This window comes from Schistocerca piceifrons, chromosome X (assembly GCF_021461385.2).
Source record: "Schistocerca piceifrons isolate TAMUIC-IGC-003096 chromosome X, iqSchPice1.1, whole genome shotgun sequence".
Lineage (NCBI taxonomy): Eukaryota > Metazoa > Arthropoda > Insecta > Orthoptera > Acrididae > Schistocerca > Schistocerca piceifrons.
Window position 1 is genome coordinate 813624461 of NC_060149.1, and position 22267 is coordinate 813646727.

At 39.4% G+C, this 22267-nt stretch overlaps 1 protein-coding gene across 1 annotated transcript in view; it reads right to left on the reverse strand.

The window, feature by feature from the left end:
- Positions 1 to 22267, reverse strand: part of LOC124722723 (GTPase-activating Rap/Ran-GAP domain-like protein 3) — a 346637-nt gene that overhangs the window by 51481 nt on the left and 272889 nt on the right. Inside the window, exons 17-19 of the mRNA XM_047247864.1 lie at positions 12613 to 12726; positions 8766 to 8994; positions 2232 to 2315 (exon numbers count right to left, since the gene is read on the reverse strand). Coding sequence (XP_047103820.1) covers positions 2232 to 2315; positions 8766 to 8994; positions 12613 to 12726 — 427 coding nt within the window. The remainder of the gene's footprint in view (positions 1 to 2231; positions 2316 to 8765; positions 8995 to 12612; positions 12727 to 22267) is intronic.

Below are 22267 nucleotides of genomic sequence, written 5' to 3' on the forward strand. Positions count from 1 at the left end.
AGTCACTAGAACATATCACTCTGTTATTTACATCCAAGTAGATTTAAGTTATTTACCACCACTCTTAGTTGCCATCTATTTAATTCAACTGTCCATTAATATTGCTGCTAAATGTGTATTTGTATTATGGTTACACTCAAAAAACGTCAAAAAATTTGTTGCATTTGCAATAATGTTATCAAAAAGAGAAACTCATTCAGTTTATTGTTTCTGTATAAATGCTAACTTTGGATTCAAGTCTGTATTAATGTCTTTGCTGTTACACAAAACCTATGAGACTTTATTCACTCCATGTCATATGACTTGTAATGGAGCCAATCCAAAATTAGATTTTTTAAAGCATGGATGTGTCTTGAAGGAAATTGTTTATGTAATTGGAACAAGAGTTTTGGCAGGTGATATTGTTACTGTGTTTGTAAATTGGTATATCTAAAAAAAGAATAAGTAAATTTTGTATAATTACTGCATAATGGGTACACTTTTTGCTCTGTAAATAGCACAGAACTATACATAATTGTGATTATATTGCAAAAATAAAGTGTGTGAATATGCAGAAAAATCACTTTTACTGCATGGGATTGGTTTTTAAGGAATGAGTTTGAAATTGAATGATTATACTCTTCTTTAGAATCTGAGTAATAATTTGTACATTTATCATTTTTTTTATAATTTTGCCTTTCCTTAGTTCATATTCCAAATTCACAATCATTATTGACTTGAAACTGGTAATTATGATCCTTTGTAAGCAGTTTTGTGATTCAGTAGCTCAGTGAGTAAGTGGCAAACTATATTTCTAGAGATCTGGGTTTTGTCCAGTTCCCTATCACTTATTACTTATTTCACATCTGAAAATGATCTTTTAATATCAAAAATTCCAAGTTACATCATGGTTTGCAGCCCATATTAAACTGTAGGTTCCACTATAACTAGTAGGTAAATCAGTTTAGAGGCCAGGGGAATGCAAGGATATGTCATCTCCAAAAGGGATCACCCAGTGGAGTACTGTAGAGTTCAAACCAATCTTTGGATGGAGGTCAAACAATGTATAGCTACCAGTTCCACTGCAATTTTTGATGGTTCTATGGCATTGACAGCAAATAATCATCACACACATAATTGTGATAAGTGACATTTGAGGATAAACTTTGGTACTACCAAATTCTGATACTCAGCTTGTTTTGGAGCATAAAGTAAAACTTATGTTATGGTCTATGAATATTACATGTTGTCAGAATGATGGTCCATTGGAGAATAGATTCATTATATTAACATCTGACCATTTAGATGATAAAATTTACATGGGTACTTTTACTTGTATAACAATTCAGGATTAAAATATTCTTGACAACCTGTATTTAAAACTGTAACAGGATATTCTGAAGAATGCTTTCCCATTATTGCTATGGTACAAACAAATTATTTGCAATGAATGTGACAAAAGTCTGCTACATTGGCATACACCAGCCACTCACATGCTAAGATAAATGGTTATGTTGCCATCCTGTCTGCAACAAAAGGATGGAAGGAAGATTAGGGTTTAGTATCTTACTAATTTTGCTGTCATTAGAGGTGGAACACAAAACTGGAAAGGGCAACAATGTAGAAGGACACAGATCATGTCATTTCCCAAAGAAGCATCCCAGAACACTTCTAAATGTGTTTAGGGAGGCCAAGGAAAACTTAAAATCAGAATGGCTGGGCAGTTATTGAAGTATTTACAAAAAAATGAATATGACTTTTGAGAAAATAAAATTATAACTGATTTGGTTTGGATTTGTGCTTATAAGCTCACTGGAGATGACGAAAAAGAAAACATCAAACATTTTCTGAGTGTACTGAGAGTAATTGGGTGAGGGAGGCGGAAGGGGACAGGATATATGAGGAAGTAAAAACAAAGGTAAAATGTGAGATATAATAAGAAGAGATTAGAGTAGCATATCTTGCATTTTAAAGGACCTAATGTGTCATAATGGATGTGGCACATAAATTTACAGTAGTAAATCAGTTTTGAGTTATTTTGTACATATGGATTTGCACAGTCATTAGTCACTGTATTTTCCACAAATTCATTCCTAGTGTTCAGAACTTTTGTGTATGTAGTCACTCATTGATGCACTGATCAAACCTCTGTCACTCTGAGGAAGCCATATTCACTAATACATTTTATTAGAATTTCACTAGGTAATTAACTAAAACTGAAAATGACATAAGATTACTGTAGGAATGCGAACCTATTGCTGATGGTATTGCATTCCAGCGGAAATCATAGTCAGTTGTTGATTTTCCTGGTACAAGTTTCTGGAAATGACAAGTATCTGAAAAGAGGAAAAATAAAAAAAATTAGGTACCAGTAGTGTAATTAATTATCTTTTTAATATTTCTCACAGTCAAAAAGTAATATGAAATTAGAAGTAAAAACTTCAGATTCCAAGATTGCTAATTATAATTTATTTTTGATGACCGGTTTCAGCAAATCTAAATTGTCATCATCGGATCGGTAAAGCACATAGATCACAAATTACAAACATAATCAGGTCAGATATAGAAAGGGGGGTACATATTTTCACAAGAGGGATATATACAAATACCATATACAACTACACCTTAATACATCTCATGTTACAAGACTGCATGTTTCTATTTTGATTTTATTTCAGTTGAACACTAGTGCCCTACACTTTATTTGTATACATTACATTATTGCTATCCTTCCCTATGCTAATGGCTGTATATTTTACATCCAGACCTTGAGCTACTATTGTCTTATAGGGGTGTTTTGTAATGTCTGGACATAATTTAATCACATTTACCCTGACATTCTACTTATTTCAATATGTTAAAAAACTGTTTGCATATATATTCATTATCTGGTGGTCTTGTACTAGATGCTTCTTATACCAAACTTAGACTTTGAGCACCATGTTATGTTAGTATGAACACCTTGTGTCAGACTGTATATTTTTTGTTACACTATTTTATTCTAGATTTATATCAGTTGAACACTGTAATGCGATACATTTTATCAGTACACTTCACATTGCTGATGTCCCTCCTCATGGTTATGGCTCTATATACATTTTACACCTAGACCTCGAACCACCACAATCTTTTACGATTTTTTTGTAATATCTGTTTATAATTTCAACACAGTTAGTTGGATATTGTACTTATATCACTATATTGGAAACTGTTTGTACACAATTATTCATTACTTAATTCCTAGTCTCATACTAGACTCTATTACACCAAGACTTTGAGCACAATGATACATTTAGCACCTTGACCTTGTGTTCTACTGATGTTCTTCTATAATATTGCAATTCGAATACAGTATTTTAAGAGTGCAATATTTTAGGTGTTCCCCTTTGTTACCCACAAAATTATAACATCTACTTCATGCATTGTTTCTGTATTCGTATCACCTAGACTTCTGTACCCTTACTCAATGGTGATATACTTTCCACATTATATTTCCCTTATAACAATATTGGCTATGTAGGCAACAGGTGTACAATTGATATACACATATCAAAACAAGTTTAGCATCACCCCGGTTCCTAGAACTCATGAAGATAGACATTGACTGTGGATATCGCATGATAGACACATCTACATCTACATCTACATCTATACTCCGCGAGCCACCTTACGGTGTGTGGTGGAGGGTACTTATTGTACCTTTACTGTTCATAGAGGTCACTAAACCCGCCGAAAGATGTAAAAAACCATGCATGAGCAGCACCTATTAGATGGAGGGGCTCTGACAGCCAACCAGTTCCATCATTCCACCAGGAAGGAGGTACATGGCTTGTGTTGTCTGTAGTACAAGCACGCCTAGAAGGTCAGTGGTGCAGTTCGATTGTGTCTGCATTGTTACTTTGTGCCAGGAAGGGCCCTCAACGAGGGCAGTGTCCAGGCATCACAGAATGAACCAAAGCGATGTTGTTCGGACATGGAGGAGATACAGAGAGACAGGAACTGCCGATGACATCCCCTGCTCAGGTCGCCCATGGGCTACTACTGCATTGGATGACTGCTACCTACGGATTATGGCTCAGAGGAACCCTGTCAGCAACGCCACCATGTTGAACAATGCTTTTTGTGCAGCCACAGGATGTTGTGTGATGACTCAAACTGTGTGCAATAGGCTTCATGATGCACAACTTCACTCCCGACGTCCATGGTGAGGTCCATCTTTGCAACCACAACACCATGCAGCACGGTACAGATGGGCCCAGCAACATGCTGAATGGACCGCTCAGGACTGACATCACCTTCTCTTCACAGATGAGTGTTGCATATGCATTCAACCAGACAATTCTCAGAGAAATGTTTGGAGGCAACCCAGTCAGGCTGAATGTCTTAGACACACTGTGCAGCGAGTGCAGCAAGGTGGAGGTTCCCTGCTGTTTTGGGGTGGCATTATGTGTGGCCAACATACATCGCTACTGGTCTTGGAAGGTGCTTTAATGGCTGTATGATTCGTGAATGCCATCTTCAAACTGATAGTGCAACCATATCGGCAGCATATTGGTGACGCATTTGTCTTCATGGATGACAATTCATGCCCCCAACGTGCACATCTTGTGAATGACTTCCTTCAGGATAACGACATCGCGTAATTAGAGTAGCCATCATGTTCTCCAGACATGAACCGTATCAAACATGCTTGGTATGGATTGAAAAGGGCTGTTTATGGATGACGTGACCCACCAACCCCTCTGAGGGATCTATGCTAAATCGCCATTGAGGAGTGGGACAATCTGGACCATCTGTGCCTTGATAAACTTGTGGATAGTGTGCCAAGATGAACACAGGCATGCATCAGTGCAAGAGGACATGATACTGGGTATTAGAGGTACTGGTGTGTAAGCAATTTGGAACACTACCTCTGAAGGTCTCGCTGTATGGTGGTACAACATGCAATGTGTGGTTTTCATGAGCAATAAAAAGGGTGGAAATGATGTTTATGTTGATCTCTATTCCAATTTTGTGCACAGGTTCTGGAACTCTCAGAATTGAGGTGATGCAAAACTCTTTTTTATAAGAAATTTAAATTTAAAAATTAAAAAAGAAATTTTTAGGAATGGAATTTTGTTATTCCAGTATACTCTGGATTGGATTATTTGTGTTATTCAATTACATATTAAAATGTATATATTGCATTGTTTTGTTGACTCGTTGGATGTAACTTATTCCTTATGCTTTCTATGTTACAATTGTATTTCTGTATGTTAAATGCCACAGTGCCTCTCGTTGGTAGTTTGTAACATTTTTGCTTTGTTTTGTGATTTACACTGAGAGAGCAAATCAGATGTATAATTGAGAAATCTCGGTATTGTGACACAAGTCATTCAGCTTAGGTTTATATTTCCAGAATTCAGATGCCTATGTAAACATTTGGCAATAAGTCAATATCATATGTCATTTGACACTCATTGATGGGTAAAGGCTTCCACTAGACTTTTGCATACATTATGGTCTTCAGTTATTTGCAACCATGTTGCTCCTGCATTTTTTGTAATGCTTTGGGCACATCTTCCATTAGGATATCACTTCAGTCTTTTCCTATATCCTGGAATCCACCAGTGAATTTCTTCAGTCCATTTACCATCCACAATGATGGTTTCAATATATTTCATGTACAAGTATGCCTTCTTCATTTTCCCAGTTTAAGACTCTAAAAATTCTTCAGAGATGGACAACAGTATTTTTGGAGGTATGGAATTTCCTTTTCTGTTTCAGCAAGTACTTACACTTATCATGGTACCTGGAACATGGCACAAACACAATACAGTGTCTGGAACATACTTCAGAGTCCATTGGCCGCACTTGACAGTTTGTCCATAAATGCATTCTGTACGACAACCTGGGAAAAGTCCAATCCATGCTAACACTCATGAGTCTAAAGATTTAAGTCATAAGCAGAGTCCAAATCACAGCAGTGTCAATGACAGTGTATGAACCTGAGGTAGACAGAGTATAGCAAGAATCAAACATGAAGTGCTTATAGCTGACTCTGAGCAGTATTTTAGTATACAACCCTGGATGAGCAGAACCACACATGTCTCATGGTGCCACTGCCATGGCTTGGAAATCAGTGTAGATCAGGGCATCTCTTGGCTATATTACATTGCACGGGAACTAATGTTAGGTTGGAGATGCTCTCCATCTTGTGATTAGCTACTTCCATAATCATCTCCATCTTTATGTCTGCTGCTTGTATACTTTCCTCAGTAGTGCCCTCTCTGTTGTTGTGGTCTGTCTCCAGAACTAATTCAGTATTTACATCTCCTGTTTCCAGTGAAGGTACAAGATTACCTTGCCTGACACCACTTTCTAGTATGAATTTCTAACTATTATGATGAAGTCTAATCAGAACTATCATAATCACATCTAATGGAAGCTGTAGCATTTATGTATGCATATTTCAGCATAAGAATGTAGGATGAATCAATTCCTTGTTTCTCAATGACTGTTAGCATCAAATTTATTGGAAGTGAGTGAAATCTTAAAGACAGAAAGAAATATTACTCGCAGATAAGGCTCTCAAAATTCTAGTGATTAAAGCCTTCATTGATGACTGTAGTAGAATCTTATGAAAAGATCTTTCACTAAACCAAAAGAAATGCTGGTCTCATGTAAAAGCTTTCATTGGCACTAAAATTTGGTTCCAGACACTAACAGTTGAAACAGTAACTAAAGGTGAGGATGTCAAAGAAAATGACGTGCTGGATTCCATTTTCAAATGTTCCTTTACAAAGAAAGATACAGGAGAATTACCTGTTTCAATTTCTGTACAGCTGCAGGCATGGGTGGTATAGATATTAATATCAACAGTGTTAAGAAACAGCTAAGATCTCTAAAACTGAACAAGATCCCAGGACCCACTGGATTTCCTATTAGATTCTACATAGAACTTATGACTCAGTTAGCCCCTCTGGAAACCATAATATATTGTAAATCCCTAGAGCAGTAAACTGTGTCCAGTATTTGAAAAGAAGCACAGGTCATACCTGTCTGCAAGAAGGGTAAGCAAAGTGCTGTACAAAATTATTGTCCAATATTACTGACATCCATCTGATGTAGAATAGTTAATCATATTCTGAGCCCAAACATAATGAGGTGTCTTGAACAGAATTATAACCTCTTTGCCAACCAGCATTTTACTTGTGTGACATCCTGAATGTCATCAATCAAGACAACTGAGGATATGAAGTATTGCTCAACTTACAAAGAAGTGCTCAACTCAGTACCTCAGAAATGCTTATTAATGAAGATACAATCATATGGGTGCCAAACTTGAGGGATGCCACAAGGAAGTGTTCCTTTTGCATATTAATGTCCTGGCATAAAATATAAATAGTAACCTCAAATTCTGTGCAGATGATGCAGCACTCTACAATGAAGTACTGTCTGAAGATAGCTGCAGATTGCCATGCACATCTTGTTAAAATTTAAAAGTGGTGCAATTATTAGTAAGTCATTTTGTGTATTCAGAAATGTGACATTGTGCACTTCAGGAAACACAAAAAGTGTAGTATCATGTGACTACAATATCAGTCAATTACAACTGCAATAAATCAACATGTACAAATACCTGTGTGCTGGTATTGTGGGTAAATGAAATAGAAGGATTGCATGGGCTCAGTTGTGGGCAAAGCATGTAGTAGATTTAATTCATTGATAGGATGATTTTTACTCGAGTAAATACAAGAAAAACAGCACTGGACAATAGCTCACTACAGTCAATGGGTTTCACTTAATTTTAAGCATTTCTAGTTAGCTATTTTTGATAGAATATAAAAAAAGGCATACAGTAAAAATTAAGAGTTTAATCTTGAGATATTAAAAGTACTTTTATTGATTTTCATTCCTAAGTGTTGCCATAATTTATATCTCACAATCTGATCATTTCCTACAAGTACTTATTAATTCCTTCAAGCTTCATTAGTAGCTATATGATTATTACTGTTATTATTTTTGCCAGTGCAGCTGTTTGAGAGGCTGACAAATTGGGCAAATTTATGGATTCATTCCCAGATTCAAAAACCCACTTCACACCTTGCTGTAAAGGATACAATCTCTATAAGAAATCAGTATTACCTTAAATGTTGTACCAGCAAAATTCATTGCTCAAATTTTCTGTCAAAATTGGTGGGAAAGATGCAGAAATAAAATTATTTTGTCATTGCAATTGATCTTTCATACAGTAATCAAGTACTAGTCAATATTATTATTAGTGTTGTTGCTTGATTTAACATAATTTAAATATCTGTTAATTTGCTATTCTAATGTTTCTCTGTTTTAAAATTATTACTTGCAGTTCGTTACTAAACTCAATTTTAACTCACATTTTATACAATCTGAACACTGGGAAAATTTGCATGTATAAAGAAATATGTTGAACTGAATTTCTTTTTAAAGCTTGCTCTAAATGCTTCTATTGCTTTGTCATTAATCACACTCTATGAGTGTGACTGAACTGTTCTTGTAGGTATGTTATGTAATGTAATTAAATGAGCACCATGTGCTGCCGATCCATTTACAGCAGATAAATATCAATCTGGTTAGATTTTACTGGATGTAAATATGAATGAACAGATGAATTCTTAAATATCTCAGACATAGTATTATTGAAAGATATGTGAAATTAACAGATTTAAATTGGAATTTATGTTGTTTTTGTGATGCATACAATTTTACTTTATAAGTGTTTTCTTTTGTTATTGATATTATAGGTAAAATTTGAAAGTTTCACTTACGATTGTAGCAGAGTAATAATTCTGGCTCTTCATCTTCATAAAGATCAATAGCAGCAACAAGATGTGCCCGTGATGACTCCACTGTATGTAAGTGCTTGTACTCTCCTGAGTGTTCATTCACAAGGTCAAACTGATGACGATATCCTAAGCATATATTTGTTTCAGTACTAGGTGTTAGGCCACCATCCACAAATGTCATCAGTGATGGATGTTCTGATAATGGTATCTCCTGTTAAGGGGATAAATGAAAATTGTGGATTAAAATCCATTAACTTACAGTATAAAAATGAAAAATAAGACACTGAAACATACAGGGTGTTTCTGTAAGAGCATGCAAAATTGTAACAATGCATAGTGAATGCTCCACTGAACAATTTGGGGCAAGGAATCTGGGGTCGGAGAAGCCAGCATAAGAATATATGGAAGTAAACTTGTCTATTGTTTTGTCTAGCATTACTGTTTTACAGCTTATTTAAAGCTAATATGTGTACAAGTTTACATGTACCATGCTCTTTATTTACAAGTACATTCATTATTTCCTGCAAGGAAACAAGGACGATGAGTCTGATTACTAGGAAGCCATGACGCAGGTTTTATTCACTTTACTTGTCCATAATGTGGCTCTGTTTTATCGTATGTACATTCTCCCATGACACAATATGCAATGAATCAATAACAGACCCATTTGTTACTCAGTGCTGTTCAGAGACACACAGTACAATATGATGGAGCAATACTGGTACAGTTTCGCAGAACTCATTGACATGCATCTTTTGTGTGGGGAAGTACATTGCAATGCCCTCACTGTTGAAAGGCTGTACAAGGAATGATTTCCTAACAGGCTTCATCCATCATTATAAGTGTTTATTTCTCTTGATCAGAGAATGCAGGACACTGGTTCATTGGGAAGAAGAAACAAGGGACCTGGCAACATGAGGACCACTCCCACATGCTATTATTTCCTTAAGCTGGCTTCTCCAACCTCAGGTTCACTACCTCAAACTGTTCAGTGAAACATCCTTGTCCTGTTAAATTTTTCCATACTCTTATGGAAACACATTAAGAGTTAAGAAAAAGAAAACATTTTTGTGAGAAAAACGGAAGATCAGCTTTTGCATTATACTAGTGATATTTTTAAAGTATTTTATGTGATTCCTTTAACAATAAGTGTTTCCAATAAACTAACTTATTTAACAGCTCCTTAAAATTCATTACAGTAAGAGTTGTTTGATAAAATGAGACAGCGCTTCAGCTTTGCATTGTCCCATACATTGTTCTCCAGGATATGGTTTATAAAATGTGTGTTTAATACATTGCTTTTTATGAAAAGTGCAACACCAAGAAGGAATTATCTGAATAATGCCACACTTGGTGGAAGTGGCGACGGGTGTGCAAGCAATACATGATACATTTTGCAGTGAGATGGGGTACACGTAGGCCGAGCAGAGCCCTCTTGTGTCGGTCCGACAGCGTCAGTGTTGCGTCTAGTGTAGTCAGTGCAGAGCTGTCACACAAGGTGGAAACAATACAGTTGGTGCCAGTATGCTTTGTTGACATCAAATGGAGCCATATCGGCATGTGAGCTTGTTTGAATAAGGCAGAATGCTCGGTCTCTGGGCGACGAGGTTATCATACCATGACACTTTGGCTCACACAGGGCATGCTGTTACTACAGTGATGTGTGTGTGGAAGCAGTGGATACAGGAAGGTCGTATGCAGCAATGAGTGGGAACTGGACCACAGAACATGACCACAACACAGGATGACTGTCATCTTGTCCAGATGACCATTATGGACCATAAAGCACCATCCACAGCTTTGGCTCGTCGCTGGAGCACTGCAACAGGTGTGAACTTGTCTGCATTGATGGTTCATCGCCATCTACTGCAGGTTGGACTGGCTGCATGCATGCCATTATGTTGGTTTCCATTGTCCAGAAATCACAAGCTCCTCCAACTGCAATAGGCATGTGAGCACTGTCGCTGGGGTGCTGAGTGGCAACATGTGGATGAGTCCCACTTCATCGTGTCCTACAGTGATGACTACATACGTGTCTGGTGGTACCGCGGTGAGTGCAACCTGGAGGGCTGCATTGTGGAGTGGCATAGCAGACAAACACTAGGTGTGATGGTTTGGGGCACCATTGATAACAACAACCAATCTCACCTCACATATATTGTGGGCACTTTGAGCAACAGCCAGTAACTAACAGAGTTTGTGGAGCTTAAGGTACTCCCCCTGCTTGAGGCATCTCCACAGGCCACATATCAACAGGACAATGCCCAGCCACATATTGCGAGGAATGCACAGGCTTCTTCAAAGAGTGACAGGTACCATTGTTTCTCTGGACTGCATGTTCACCAGACATGTCGCCCATCGAAAATGTCTGGGATATTGCTCGTTGGCATCTGGTGCATCACAGTCCTCCAGTAACTGGTGTCACAGATTTGTGTACTTGGATACAAACTGCATGAAGAGAAGTCTCTCAGGAACATATTCAGAATCTTATTGATTCAGTGCCATGCCATGTAGCAGCTCTAACTGCAAAGCATTGTGGCCATATGACATATTAAATAGTAGAGCTCAAAGGACATGAACTGATTTGAAAAGGTAATCATTTGTTACTTGTCACGTATCTAACCTGTGGAATTAAATAAAATGAATTCACATGTTTCCTTCTTGGTGTTGCAATTTCCACAAATGGTAGTGTAAATTTGGAAAGATTAGAATAGCAATGGATTTCTTTTGAGAGAGATTAGAGTTTAACATCCCATCGATAGTGAGGTCATTAGAGGCTTTCTTTTGATGGTTACCTCTAATTTGATGACCTCCCATACTACATTACATGTGTTGATGTACTAAGAAAGTATTCATTATTCACTTTGGATTTTGATGCTTTGATTTCTGGCTCATAATACCTTTTCATTTTTGTGAAAATTCTCTTGTAAGCTTTAAAGTGATGTGACCTATCACAGCACAAGAGTATCAGGATTATTACATCTTGTAGTTGTGTCGGTAAGCAGTTGTGTAGCCTTTAGGTTTAATGGAGCGTTCATGCTTGCAACACAATGAAATCAAAATATGCATCTCAGACATTACAGATTTTTATTTTGCAAACAATCTAATAACAAATATAAAAAAAAATTGTTACTATCAATCTCTACACAGTACAGAATAAGTATCCATTAACCCCACCTATAGAGTTAGTCACCAGAAACCTGGAAAACGTAAGTGCAACAAAGTTTCTTAGACTACGGATTCAGGAGGATCTGAGATGGGTTCAACATACAGAATATATAACCAATAAAATAGATATCATCTGTTACTGCATAAAAATTCTGTCAAGTTGCATGTCAAATGAAACAACAAAAAATATGTACTTTGGCAAAGCAGAATCTGTACTGCTGTATTGTATAATTTTCAGAGAAAACTCAAGTGCTAGCAGAAGTTGTTTCATAGCACAATAGAGAATAGTATAAGCCATGGGAAGTGCAGCTCCTAGACTCTCATCCAAGCCTGTATTTCAAAAAACTTCAAGTCCTTCCAATGCCAACGCCAATAATTTTCACCAGGAAACCCTTAAATCTTAATGAGCATTTTCTAGTGAAAACCAGGGTATTCAGTCCCTTAAAACAAGAAGAAACTGGGATATCACTACCAAACACTCAAGTACACCACTAAAACAAAATTGACCATGCCAAGCAGGGAATTAGCTACAGCATACAACAAACTATCTTATGACATCAAAGTGATCAGAGATACTTCAGCATTTAAACCAGATAATGGTTCAACTACTATTCTATAATAATAATAATAATAATAAAAAGGAAATTATGTACAAGCTTACCCGGATATACTGAAAGCCTTCTACAGTATCTGTGTCACTAGCAGGGCACCAAGCAGTCCAGGCAGCTGAGTGTCTCCACTGCATTATCAACAGTTTCTTCTGGAGAGCTGCTACCTTTAATTGAAATTAGACAAGGGTCAATTAGGTAACACTGACTGATGTATAAATCACCCTTATTATTTTGCTTGTATGATCAGGTAGACCTCTTAATCCTATGGAAACAGCCAATTTCTGTGTGAGGGCAACCAAAATCTTAATTTGCAATATTTTCACAAAATAATTTGATGATGTCTGGTTCCTAAAGTCACAGAATCTTGGCTTAAATACATGTGTTAAGCTCACTGCTTAACACATGTATTGTCATAAGCAATTATCACTCCAAGTTAGGTGTCATTGTTATTGATGTAACTAACATATTGAAAAGTATGTCCATGAAATTGGTAACTGATGGGTCATGATGTGTTTTATATATATTCAAGTATTTGCAGGGACAAAAAGCATAATTTAGGTTTTTATTTCTGAAAAACAAGATATAATTGTTGTGCACTGAAAATAACTGGAAATCATACCTCACAATTGTCACAGGCTAGTCCTTTTGAGTAGTGACATACAGGGCTATTACAAATGATTGAAGCGATTTCATAAATTCACTGTAGCTCCATTCATTGACATATGGTCATGACACACTACAGATACGTAGAAAAACTCATAAAGTTTTGTTCGGCTGAAGCCGCACTTCAGGTTTCTGCCACCAGAGCGCTCGAGAGCGCAGTGAGACAAAATGGCGACAGGAGCCGAGAAAGCGTATGTCGTGCTTGAAATGCACTCACATCAGTCAGTCATAACAGTGCAACGACACTTCAGGAGGAAGTTCAACAAAGATCCACCAACTGCTAACTCCATTTGGGGATGGTATGCGCAGTTTAAAGCTTCTGGATGCCTCTGTAAGGGGAAATCAACGGGTCTGCCTGCAGTGAGCGAAGAAGCGGTTGAACGCGTGCGGGCAAGTTTCACGCGTAGCCCGCAGAAGTCGACGAATAAAGCAAGCAGGGAGCAACGTACCACAGCCGACGGTTTGGAAAATCTTACGGAAAAGGCTAAAGCAGAAGCCTTACCGTTTAGAATTGCTACAAGCCCTGACACCCGATGACAAAGTCAAACGCTCTGAATTTTCAACGCGGTTGCAACAGCTCAGGGAAGAGGATGCGTTCAGTGCGAAACTTGTTTTCAGTGATGAAGCAACATCTTTTCTTAATGGTGAAGTGAACAGACACAATGTGCGAATCTGGGCGGTAGAGAATCCTCACGCATTTGTGCAGCAAATTCGCAATTCACCAAAAGTTAATGTGTTTTGTGCAATCTCACGGTTTAAAGTTTACGGCCTCTTTTTCTTCTGCGAAAAAAACGTTACAGGACACGTGTATCTGGACATGCTGGAAAATTGGCTCATGCCACAACTGGAGACCGACAGCACCGACTTCATCTTTCAACAGGATGGTGCTCCACCGCACTTCCATCATGATGTTCGGCATTTCTTAAACAGGAGATTGGAAAACCGATGGATCGGTCGTGGTGGAGATCATGATCAGCAATTCACGTCATAGCCTCCACGCTCTCCCGACTTAACCCCATGCGATTTCTTTCTGTGGGGTTATGTGAAAGATTCAGTGTTTAAACCTCCTCTACCAAGAAACGTGCCAGAACTGCGAGCTCACATCAACGATGCTTTCGAACTCATTGATGGGGACATGCTGCGCGTCCGCCGAATCACTAAAGGGGCACATATCGAACATTTGTGAATGCCTAAAAAAACTTTTTGAGTTTTTGTATGTGTGTGCAAAGCATTGTGAAAATGTCTCAAATAATAAAGTTATTGTAGAGCTGTGAAATCGCTTCAATCATTTGTAATAACCCTGTATATTTTCCATAGCATTTTTTAGTTAAATGTAAAACATTATATTTATTTGACTTAATTGCCAAGTTGGCTGAGATATATTGATTTTTAAATGAGGTCATTTGATCATGAACATGTTCTGTAAGACATCTTGAAAATATAGTGAGTACTCCTTAAGGCAATAAACATTTTGGGTGCCATTCTGAAATCATTTTCATTGCAATACAGGAAAAATCACCTTGAGTTTATATGCACTATGTAATCTCAATTACTTGGCATATCAAACTACAAAACATGGCAATATCATAGTCATTGTCTCCACAAATCATAGCATTGTGACACAACATTGTCATATACCACATTATTATTTTTCATTACTTGATCCATAGTGAATTGATGTCAATAAGTAATAGAATGAGGAGATAGTGAGTCAAATTTCTGACTGTTGAACTGAATAGAAATTATCTGAATAAGATGAGACCGAAAAGTTTTGTCATAGCAATGAGCAAATACCTATAGTGAGAATGGTTTTTTATTTGTACTTAGCCATGTTAAGCAGGTGGCTGAAATACTGGGTTCATTTTTGGGAGGAACGTGTTCAAATCACTGTCTGGTCATCATAAATCAGTTTCCTTAAATAAGGCCAAGATCAAAATTCCTTTTGTATCCTTATCTAGAAAAATCTGTGGTCTATCTAATGGCAACAGTGGTAGGATGTTAAATATTACAAATCTTTGTTTCTAACTATTTCTGTTTGTCACATAATTAATTTTAGGTACCTCTACAGCTAGGAAAGTGATCTGGATTTGTTGAATATTGCTGATACTCAGTGACTGAGTCTGTGTATTTAGTTAGGAAGGTAAGGGTTCCCTTTCTCTGGTGTGTGTTCTGCAAATTACATTCTAATGTAGACAATTCAATGGAAATAAAATCTGATGGCACATTTAAAACCAATGCAAATACCTGAGGTCTGCTCAAATGCATAATGTCTACTTAGCAAGGATGTGATGCTACCCCAAACCCACAGAGGCTGGCTATGGTTAGGAGCTACTGGTGTGAAAGAAATTCTTGTAAATAGTTACATGTAAATAACTAATGCCAGTGAAGCTCTCCATCAGATCTTCACTTATACTCCACAAGCCACCTTATGATGTATGCGGTGAAAGGTACATGTGACACTACTATCATTTCCTGACTTCCACACATTCCTGTTCCATTCATGAATAGTAGGCCTACATGGGAAGAATGACTGTTCATAAGTCTCTGTGTGAACTCTAGTTTCTCAGATTTCCTTGTCATGATCATCTCATGAGAAATGTATCTGGTACAAAATAATGTGTCTCCCGATGTTTCTTGGCTCACAGTATTTTAAACAGTAAACCTCTCCACGATGCACACTGCCTCTCTTGTAGTGTCTACCACTGGAGTTTTCCGAACATCTCTGTAACAAACTCACAGTTATTAGATGAGCCTGTGATGAAATATGTCACAATTCATTGGATGTTTCCTATTCCCTCTATTAATACTATAGCCTACAGGACCCAAACTGGTGAGCAGTAATCAAGAATCTGTCCTATTAGTATTCTGCACACCATTTCTTTTGTGGATGAACTGCATTTCCAGTGAATCTCAGTGTGGTAACTGCTTTTCCTGCAATTACTTTAATGCGGTCATTTTAGCTCCACTATGTTGCTCCTAGGTATTTTTGATTTGTAAGCAGTAGTGTAATTGAACAGTAATGAATCTCTTACTCAGTTTGCGTACAGTTCAGGGCTAGCACCATTCATCATCCTCTGCAACTCTTTCTACATTTTGCTATAATCTTCTAGTGTTACAGCCTTGATATAGACCACAGCATCGTTTGCAGACAGATTTATGGAGATTCCAACATTATCCACTAGCTCATTTATATAAGTCAAAAATGTTGGCTGACTCTCAGTAAGCTTGTAGTTTTTGCACTAAATGATGGTGCAGAACTGAATCAGGTGCCACCTGGAAGTAAGGAACATGGTCTCAATAAGGCAGTCTTTGTCTATAGTGTTCTGTATATCATGAATGAGCAGAGTTAGCTAAGTTTTACATGATCTCTGTTTACAGAATCCATGATGATTTTTATAGAAGAGACACTATGTGATCAAAAGTATCCCAGACACATCCAAAAACATACGTTTTTCAAATTAGGTGAATTGTGCTGCCACCTACTGCCAGGTACCCCATATCACAGACCTCAGTAGTCATTAGACATACAGCACAAAAGCATACAGGCTGACCTCATCTGTTGAGTGACAAAGACCGCCGACAGTTGATGAGGGTCATAATGTGTAAGAGGAAGACATCTATCCAGACCATCACACAGGAATTACAAACTGCATCTGGATTCACTGCAAGTACTATGACAATTAGGCGGTAGGTGAGGAAACTTGGATTTCATGGTCGAGCGGCTGCTCATAAACTGCACATCACGACGGTAAATGCCAAATGACGCTTCGTTTGGTGTAAGGAGAGTAAACATTGGGTGACTGAACAGTGTATAAACATTGTGTGGAGTGACGAATCACGGTACACAATGTGGCGATCTGATGGCAGGGTGTGGGTATGACGAATGCCCGGTGAATGTCACCTGCCAGCACGTGTAATGCCAACAGTAAAATTCGGAGGTGGTGGTGTTATGGTGTGGTCGTGTTTTTCGTGGAAGGGGCTTGCACCCCTTGTTGTTTTGCATGGCACTATCACAGCACAGGCCTACATTGATGTTTTAAGCACCTTCTTCCTTCCCATTGTTGAAGAGTAATTTGGGGATGGCGATTGAATCTTTGAACATGATCAAGCATCTGTTCATAATGCATGGCCTGTGGCGGAGATGTTACATGCTAATAATATCCCTGTAATGGACTGGTGTCCACAGAGTCCTGAGCTGAATCCTATAGAACACCTTTGGGATGTTTTGGAACCGACTGCGTGCCACATCTCACCGACTGACATCGATGCCTCTGCTCAGTGCAGCACTCCGTGAATAATGGGCTGCCATTCCCCAAGAAATCTTCCAGCCCCTGGCTGGATGTAAGCCTGCGAGAGTGGAAGCTGTCATCAAGGTTAAGGGTGGTCCAACACCGAACTGAATTCCAGCATTACGATGGAGTGTGCCACGAACTGGAAAGTCATTTTCAGCCAGGTGTCCAGATACTTTTGATCATATAGTGTATGTGATACTACCGAGAAGGAAGACCGCTGTGTTTGGCATATGGCTTTGGTGTACATACTTCTTTGCTACAGGAAACCGAGCGGCAGTTGACACCACAGTGACGCAACGAACTACTACAAAATGGTTATCTCAAGGATGGCTCCGAATCAGACGCCCTATAGCGTGCATTCTACAGACCCCCAAACCACCACCATTTGCTGCTTCAGTAGTGTCAAGCGAGAGGTCCCTGGATGTCAGGGCCGAAGTGTGTTGTGTTTCGTGACGAAAGCTGGTTGTGACTTGATGCCAGTGGTGGCCGTGTGTTGGTCAGGAGGCCAGTTGAGAGACTACAACCAACGAGTCTGTATGCTAGGCACACTGGGCCTACACCTTGAGTTATGGCCTGGGGTGCGATTTCGCATGGCAGCAGGAGCACTCCCGTGGTTATCCCGTGCACCCTGACTGGAAATTTATATGTCAGTCTGGCCATTCGACCTGTTGTACTGCCATTCTTGAACAGCATTTAAGGGGGTGTGTCCAACAGGATAACGCTCGCCCACATACTTCTGTTGTAACCCAACATGCGCTACAGAGTTGCTTGGCCAGCTCGATCAACACATCTGTCTCCGATCCAACACCTATGTTACATCATCGGACGACAGCTCCAGCGCCATACAGAAATAGCATTAACCGTCCCTGTACTGATTGATCAATTGCAACAGGCATGACATTCCATCCCACAAACTGACATCCGGCACCTGTACAATACAATGCATGCACGTTTGCATGCTCGCATTCAACATACTGGTGCTTACACCAATTAATAATGTACCAACATTTAACATTTGAAATGCCTTATCTCGCGCTTACCTTAACATGTGATGTTCCAATGTTAATCACTGAAACATATTACCTAGACAAATATATTCGAGAAATTTCTTGCCTCCACATTAATTATTTTTTGGTATCAGAATATGTAAAATGTGTTTTAATACTGTAGAATTATGATGATTATATTCAGATGTTCGAAAACAGTCACCATTTCACGACAATGATTTGTATTTAGAGTGATTTAAATATACTGAACTAAAAGGTACACTACTGGCCATTAAAATTGCTACACCATGAAGATGACGTGCTACAGACGCGAAATTTAACCGACAGGAAGAAGATGCTGTGATATGCAAAAGATTAGCTTTTCAGAGCATTCACACAAGGTTGGCGCCGATGACGACACCTACAACGTGCTGACATGAGGAAAGTTTCCAACCGATTTCTCCTACACAAACAGCAGTTGACCGGCATTCCCTGGTGAAACGTTGTTGTGATGCCTCGTGTAAGGAGGAGAAATGCGTGCCATCACGTTTCCGACTTTGATAAAGGTCGGATTGCAGCCTATCGCGATTGCGGTTTATTGTATCGCGACATTGCTGCTCGCGTTGGAAACAGAATATGGAATCGATGGGTTCAGGAGGGTAATACGGAACGCCGTGCTGGGTCCCAACGGCCTCGTATCACTAGCAGTCGAGGTGACAGGCATCTTATCCGCATGGCTGTAACGGATCGTGCAACCACGTCTCGATTCCAGAGTCAACAGATGGGGACGTTTGCAAGACAACAACCATCTGCAGGAACAGTTCGACGACATTTGCAGCAGCATGGACTATCAGCTCGGAGACCATGGCTGCAGTTACCCTTGACGCTGCATCACAGACAGGAGCACCTGCGATGGTGTACTCAACGACGAACCTGGGTGCACGAATGGCAAAACGTCATTTTTTCTGATGAATCCAGGTTCTGTTAACAGCATCGTGTTCGGCAACATCGCGGTGAACGCACATTGGAAGCGTGTATTCGTCATCGTCATACTGGCGTATCACCCGGGGTGATCGTATGGGGTGCCATTGGTTACACGTCTCGGGCACCTCTTGTTCGCATTGACGGCACTTTGAGCAGTGGACGTTACATTTCAGATGTGTTACAACCCGTGGCTCTACCTTTCATTCGATCCCTGCGAAACCCTACATTTCAGCAGCATAATGCACCGCCGCATGTTGCAGGTCCTGTATGGACCTTTCTGGATACAGAAAATGCTCGACTGCTGCCCTGGCCAGCACATTCTCCAGCTCTGTCACCGATTGAAAACGTCAGGTCAATGATGGCCGAGCAGCTAGCTCGTCACAATACGCCAGTCACTACTCTTGATTAACTGTGGTCTTGTGTTGAAGCTGCATAGGCAGCTGTACCCGTACACGCCATCCAAGCTCTGTTTGACTCAATGCCGAGGCGTATCAAGGCCGTTATTACGGCCAGAGGTGGTTGTTCTGGGTACTGATTTGTCAGGGTCTATGCACCCAAATTGCGTGAAAATGTAATCACATGTCAGTTCTAGTATAATATATTTGTCCAATGAATACCCATTTATCATCTGCATTTCTTCTTGGTGTAGCAATTTTAATGGCCAGTAGTGTAGCATTAACCGCCCCTGTATTGACTCATCAAGTGCAACAGGCATGGAACTCCATCCCACAAACTGTCATCCGGCACCTGTACAATACAATGCATGCACGTTTGCATGCTCGCATTCAACATACTGGTGCTTATACCAATTATTAATGTACCAGCATTTCACATTTTAAATGCCTTATCTCGCGCTTGCTTTAACCTGTGATCTTCCAATGTTAATCTCTTAAATATATTACCTAGACAAATAAGTTCACGAAATTTCTTGACGCCACAATAGTTATTTTTTGGTGTTGCAATTTTTTCCGTCAGAATATGTAAAATGTGTTTTAATACTAGAGAATTATGATAATTATATTCAGATGTTCGAAAACAGTCACCATTTCACGACAATTATTTGTATTTAGTGATTTAAATATACTGGCCTAAAAAGTATTATTATTCTCAATTCAGATATGCTAATTTCTCTCTGAAAAAAATGGCAATGCAGGTGCGGAATTCCTGAGAGCACGGACCCCATAGTGTCTGCTGCAAGCGCTGTGTCGATTAATCGCATGTGACCTTTGCCACCGTAGAGCCGCATCGTCGCGGCCGTAGTATTGGCAAAGAGCGGTGAATGAATGAGAAGTTATGGGAGATTTTCAGAGCATATTCTCTGCTCTGGTCGGGGGTTTTGCGTTTCACTAGGCGCTGCCTTTCGTAGCTGTGAGCGGAGCTTCTGGTCTGGTGTATTAGAGTCCGCTGTCAGCGCGTGTGAGATATTAGACAGCACGGGAGTGCCGAGCTGCCAACGCAGTGCGAACTCAGGCTCCATTCCAGGCGGTTGGCGGTCAGCGTGGCTTTACTCGTATTACCTCACACAACTGCGATCACTGTTTAATAAGTGGAGTCGTACCATTCGTCACGAACAGCAGTGAAAACACAGTCAAAAGGGAGATATTCACAACAAAACCCACCACCAGTATCGCCTGTCTGTTGGACAGTCGTACCAAATACGGCATCCGTATCCGACTGGTGAACTGTGATTTTAGAGACAATGTGAAGGAACTGCGATTTTAACTGACGCTTTTGACACTGCATCAGGCTATGTGAGACTGCAGGCTATGCTGCTTCCCCTACTCACCGAGTGAAGAAAAGAGGGTCGTTTGATATTCAGCGTCTAGACGACATCATCGTCTGAAGCTGTGAGATGGAGGAGACAGTCGACGCCGATTCGGGAGTAGTGGGGTTCAAAACTCTGCCCGATCCTCTTCATTTCAGTTTTCCGTGGTTTCTCTAAATTACTCTCTCTCATTTCTGGCTTCGCTTGCTCTATTCCTTTCTGCATTAAATGTCCAAAATGAATAATACCGTTTAAAGCAGCTAACGCCAGAAAGTTTATGTGAGGCGGCCAATACAGTTTAGTTAATGCACATGTTTTTACTGAAACTTTTTGCTATATCTGTATAAAAGTAGGTTGCATCCAACTGATAACGCCAACAGCCGAGTTCTCTCTAAGCAGCCGTATCTTGGCACTCGTAAAGTTATTCGGGGCACAGTCTGTGACGGTATCTCAAACAGCAGTATTGTAGGCCTACATAGAGTGAGTGACAATTTTTTTTACTCAGATGAAAGATAAAGAAAAATCACTGAGAAGTCTTCCTTTGCGCATTTAATTAACAAGTCAAAAATATGTCACGTCAGGTCGCTGCAGACTTCATGAAAAAAAAAACCCTCAGTTTTAGTGAACGCTACCACGTTGATAGAGACATCTTCGACTGAAGGATGCAAGTGAGTGAATGTTGACAGAAATACATATGACGGTAGTATCGCGTACACAAGGTATAAAAGTGCAGTGCATCGGGGGAGCTGTCATTTGTACACAAGTGATTCATGTGGAAAGGTTTCCAACGTGATTATGGTCGCAGACGGGAATTAACAGATGTCGAATGCGGAATGGTAGTTGTAGCAAGATACATTGGACATTCCATTTGGGAAACCTTTAGGAAATTCAATATCACGAGATCCACAGTGTCAAGAGTGTGCCAAGAACACCAAATTTCAGGCATTACTTGTCACTCAAGAATAACGCAGTGGTCGACGGCCTTCACTTAACGACCGAGAGCAGCGGCGTTTGG